This window comes from Olea europaea, chromosome 18, assembly GCF_002742605.1.
Source record: "Olea europaea var. sylvestris chromosome 18, O_europaea_v1, whole genome shotgun sequence".
NCBI lineage: Eukaryota > Viridiplantae > Streptophyta > Magnoliopsida > Lamiales > Oleaceae > Olea > Olea europaea.
In genome coordinates this window covers 12,560,202-12,565,207 of record NC_036254.1, presented here as the reverse complement: position 1 = coordinate 12,565,207, position 5,006 = coordinate 12,560,202, and the positions used below count along the sequence as shown (strand labels likewise).

At 33.1% G+C, this 5,006-nt stretch overlaps 1 protein-coding gene across 1 annotated transcript in view; it reads right to left on the bottom strand.

The window, feature by feature from the left end:
- Positions 1-6: 6 nt before the first annotated feature.
- The window catches only part of LOC111367488 (rhamnogalacturonate lyase-like), a 15,362-nt gene continuing 10,362 nt past the window's right edge, over positions 7-5,006 (bottom strand). Inside the window, exons 3-16 of the mRNA XM_022988394.1 lie at positions 4,847-4,964; positions 3,577-3,646; positions 3,105-3,226; positions 2,888-2,941; positions 2,653-2,769; positions 2,452-2,571; positions 2,061-2,367; positions 1,740-1,892; positions 1,456-1,653; positions 1,200-1,341; positions 931-1,087; positions 707-823; positions 495-618; positions 7-409 (exon numbers count right to left, since the gene is read on the bottom strand). Coding sequence (XP_022844162.1) covers positions 164-409; positions 495-618; positions 707-823; positions 931-1,087; positions 1,200-1,341; positions 1,456-1,653; positions 1,740-1,892; positions 2,061-2,367; positions 2,452-2,571; positions 2,653-2,769; positions 2,888-2,941; positions 3,105-3,226; positions 3,577-3,646; positions 4,847-4,941 — 2,022 coding nt within the window. The 5' untranslated portion in view covers positions 4,942-4,964 and the 3' untranslated portion in view covers positions 7-163. The remainder of the gene's footprint in view (positions 410-494; positions 619-706; positions 824-930; positions 1,088-1,199; positions 1,342-1,455; positions 1,654-1,739; positions 1,893-2,060; positions 2,368-2,451; positions 2,572-2,652; positions 2,770-2,887; positions 2,942-3,104; positions 3,227-3,576; positions 3,647-4,846; positions 4,965-5,006) is intronic.

The window sequence follows — 5,006 nt, the reverse complement described above, 5'->3', positions numbered from 1 at the left end:
TCAGAAAATGAAAAAAATTGTGCAGTGCCTGTGTCAAAGAAAAATTACGATTGTAGCTCTTCCAATGAATTTGGAGTTTCTGAGCCGATATATGATTTTCACTTATTTCCTGGGACTACGAAAATAATGTACTAAGCTGAGCATGTAAACTAATTAATTCATTCTAGAGTCTGACTTCTGGTGGCCCTTCAAAGCGAATGTAGTCGTACATGACTCCATTGAAAGGAGTCGCGCCTCTTGATTGCTTTAGATAGATTGTATTTTTTCCATGCACGAGTTGAAATCCCGGAACACTGATGCTATATGATGAGTATAACCCGTGAAGTCCATGTCTCGCAATTGCATTATCTCTGCCTATTAATTTTGTAGTAAAGTGAGGACGTTCTGCATATGGATTATTGATTCGAACCTATAAAAATACATGAATCAAACATTAAATAGATTAATTCATAATTATTTTATAAGAAATGAAAGATAATTTTTATAAACCATACTTGTATTTCAGCATAGTTGGCAGAAGCTAGTGCTATCCGGAGTGTATAGGTTTGTGTCCTCACAACATCTGTTAAATTAAATGAAACTTGCCATGTCGTCGACTGGAATGTATTATTTGTTCTCCTGCAAAATATATATATATACTTTGCAATTAATTTGCAAGTTTATCTTGTAGAGGAACAAAATGATAATAAAAACTCGTTTTAAATACCTGTTGACATGAGCAAAGAACCAATCTTTTCTGTAATCACTGGTGCCAACAGTGTAAACTAGATCTTGATCAGGATATAAATCTGTGTATCTATCCCACAATCCGTATTGTCTATACCTGAGAATATAAGAAAAGTGATTAATAGAAATAGATAACAGTTATATTTCGAAAAAAGCTCAATTAATTAAGGTAAAATCATTGTTCATCATTTAATAGGAGCTTACTTCTGATTTTGTTTAGTAAATACATTGTTTCTCAACTCCGGCGATGGATCAGGCACGTAGAACTCGGCAGGAGTACGATCAGGGATCCCAATTTCCCATAGGGTTGGACCATTTCTTGGAGGATTATATACAAGATTGCCTAGTTGAATTTGGTTTCCTGTACCAAAAATCATAATTTGGGTTAAATATATTTGTTTTCTCCGTACTTTGCAGGTAAGAAATATTTTTCAACTTTCAAATATAAAATTCAATAGGCATTGAGATAAAACCTGGCGTGACAACAATATCAGTTTCATATTTGTAGTCACCCATCACTCCTGGGACCCAAGCATTCAGGTTGTAAGTGCTTTCCCGGACGCCGCTTATCGTGAAGTAACCATTTTCATCAGTTTGATTCCAAAATTGATAACCCTGGTAATAATATTAAAAAATAATAAACATCTTATGTGAAAATCACAAACTTACCTAGTGCTGTTATTTTGATAAGTTTGAGAAATATATATTAAATTTATGTCAAAATATAACCTTAGTTTCTGTTTGCCAAGATCCCACATCTCCCGGTGGAGCCAATCCCACATATGCTGATTTTGCAGGCATGAATTCTCGACTGAGATATCGGTCACGAACTAATAATCGACCAGTAATGGTGCCCCGTTGATTGGCCTGAGGGTAGTCTTCTGAACTTGGAAAATCATATGGCCACATTTGGGTTTCCTTTTGCATCTGATGAATTGAAATGATTGACAAATGTGAGTTAGGTTGGGGAACGAAAATGACATAGTTATTATAAATTTTCAAATATTTATTACCTGTTCTTTAGCATCTTCCCAAAGTGTACTTGGCTTGTTACTTGAACCTGAGTTGAGGTATATAAAAACAGGCCCGAAGACCTTTTTCCACGGCTCTCCATTGCGTAATCTGATTCCAAAATCTGGACCAGCATAATGACCACTAAAAAATACCTGGACGTGGAAAATTCAGAAGGAATTAGTGAATAAGAAAGTGTCAATTAAATGCTTAGAGAAAAACCATTGATGAAACGTCTGTATTTCCTAAATATTTCAAGAATTTTCCTGGAATGTGTATTTTGAGACATTAAAGTTACTTTTACTGAAAAATGATCCACTTACAGCTAAAGAGGTCGGACCAACATGAGACGTAAGATCATTTTTCACTGGGCCACCAACACGGAACTCATTGCTCGGTGTAATCACCCAAAATCCAATGTCTCGGTCAGTACTAATCCAACCGTGCACCAAACTATCCTTGTTGTCACACGAGTACTGGTACTTGTCATCCACCTCGCCTTTGAGGGACGGATTGCTAGGATTTTTCAACAAAACGGCTTCTCTATAATTAAGAACTTGGCCTCCAGTACGATCACGAGCTGTTGGCATAATCCTTTGTATGTCATCTGATATAGCCATGTAATGGAACCTACAGATACAATATAGATAAAATTATTGAAGCGCACATTTGAGCATGTAATGCAGTTTAAAGTTTATAATTCTCATATCTTACGTTGCATCGTCAAGTTTGAAAGTAATCCTTGCTTCGTCAATATTTAAATCGGGCCATCCTTCTAAATGTTCCATTATTGCATATGAATAGAAACCAGAGCTCCCGCGCAACATTATATACCTGCAAAAAAAAGATTTATTAGTTAGGCGGACTCTATCAAGTTGTTGAATATGCTTTCCATATTAATAAAATAAATTCCACCTTATATCAACATTCAAGGGGTAAAAGGAACTATCAGAGGAATTCCATGTTCTCATGAATGAAATTTCGATCATATCTTCTGTTTCTGCTATAACTTTGAAACTTGTCCCTTCGAGCCTGCATAATTTAACGAAGATTAATAGTATTTTTCTATTACTTAAATAAGTATTCTTGAATGTGGAAGTAATGGACTTGATTTCTGAAACTCTAAGGAGAACCAAATTTTTGAACTTACTCGTAGAAAAAACTTTTGCGCTCTGGTGGCCTACTCCATACAATGTCCCAATACCTAAATGTGCAAATCCATGTAAAGTAGGAGTTACTATTAGACTTAAAAGGGAATTGTATAAATTGTTAGGTAATTTAATGGAGAATGTGCAGCAATGAATATTTTCTTTTCAAGAACTTATTTTGCAACTTTATTCGAAGTATTTTGATTCAAAGCAACTCACCCTCGTCTATTTTCTTTTAGATGATATTCGAGGACATTCTTTTCTCCTTTGTATTGTATTTCCCCGATTAAACCACTTGGAGATAATAATGTGAGTTTAACAATGCCATTGTCCAACATCACCTGCAAAAAAATACATCTAATCAATTTGGATATACATAGTTGACATATCTGTTTTATTGGGGGTAATGTAATTGCATTACAAATTTGTATGCCAATGTTTTCTTCTTCAATCTTTTTCCTCTCAAGAACCGTATAAAGTAGTTTATTGAATTAAAAAGACAAACATAAAAAGTATATATTGAACGTCATATTGGACACACTGTAGAGTATTGTATGATATAATTGTCAATAAAATTTAACTTCTTTTTGTTCCTCATTGTCTAGTAATGTCTATTTCGACATCCAAATATGTAAATAGTATTCAATATCAGAAACAATATATGGAGTTTATGTACGTAATTTAGGCTTACATGATCTTTCCATTTATTCAGTTTGACTGGAGAAGACGGCAGTTCTTGATCAGCGTTCTGTGGCATCCATCTGCAGATTTGATTATTAATTACTTAAATCAGCAATTGACAAAATTATATAGCAATAAAGAGAAGCTAACTAAGGAATTCTGTATTCTTTTGTTTGAGCTCCATTTTTTTGTAAAATGGACATATTGCCCAATTGGTATCAGGGTTCACTTATTTGTAATGATCCGGCCTTTGTGCCCAAGCCGTTAACTTAAATACTATCCGCACTTTCATTTTACCTCTCGCAAATTTCTATTACATCTCCAAAATTTGAACCTAAGACCTCTACTTTATGAGAAATTTAAGTTGAATCATGATACCAATTGGATTTTGTAATAGTAATATTTGAAGAATGTGCAGTTAGAAAGTAGATAAGAGTTTGGATTTATGTGAAATTATTTTGTTGCAAAAATATGTGGTTGAAAATGAGTTAGGGGAAAAAAATGAATTTTTAGATAATGGGTCTCAATCAATGAAGAGTAACGGAAAATGCAGTATCTATGGACTTGATTCAAATATTTTTTCGAAGTTGAATGGGATAAAAATCAATGTTTTTTGGTCCCTTAATTTCCGCAGTGGATAGAGACATATATTAAGGTGTCTTTGGAACGAGAGTTGATTTTCTGGAGTTGGCAACAAATCCAAACAATCAAGAAAATAAGTAGTGAATAGTTGAAATATATAGTTAGTAATACAAAAAATCAAGAAGATAATAATTATGCATATCTTTGTGTAATTAAAAATTAGATTTTTAGTATATTTTTATAAAAGTCAATGATAATGTGTTGTCGAAAAGTTGCAAATTTCATGAAATATGTGATCAAAATTTATTATTGATTTTAGCTAAAAAAATTTATCGACTTTTTAAGCTACACTTGGGGGCTATTTTTTCTTTTTTGTGTTTCCTGGATAATTGCCGATGGGCGGAAATAATATTAATATAAAAATCATATTACAAGGAGGAAGAAAAGATTGGAAACACCATTCCCATTACACAAAGGACTTCTAAAGATTGTTGCTATGTTACTTAAACGTATTTAAAAACTTCATATTCAAAATTTCAAATTGAACGTCTTACATTGTTACGTGCATGAGTCAAGGAATTGCTGTTATTGTTTCCATAAAATGTGATACTCAATATTAAAACTCAAAAAATCTCAGAAACTAATATAATAATTAATAAATATACTGAAGCAAAGAGATGGTTTTGTAATGAACAAACCTGTTTGTGGCATTCGCAGCAGAACCAAGATGCACGAACAATGAAAAAGCAATCGCAAGAAACCCTAAAACTAAAAACCTTTGTGTCTTGTCCATATTTGCAAAGACGAAAGAACCTGCTAACGAACAATGTAAAACATGTTTCAGATTATAAATAAAAG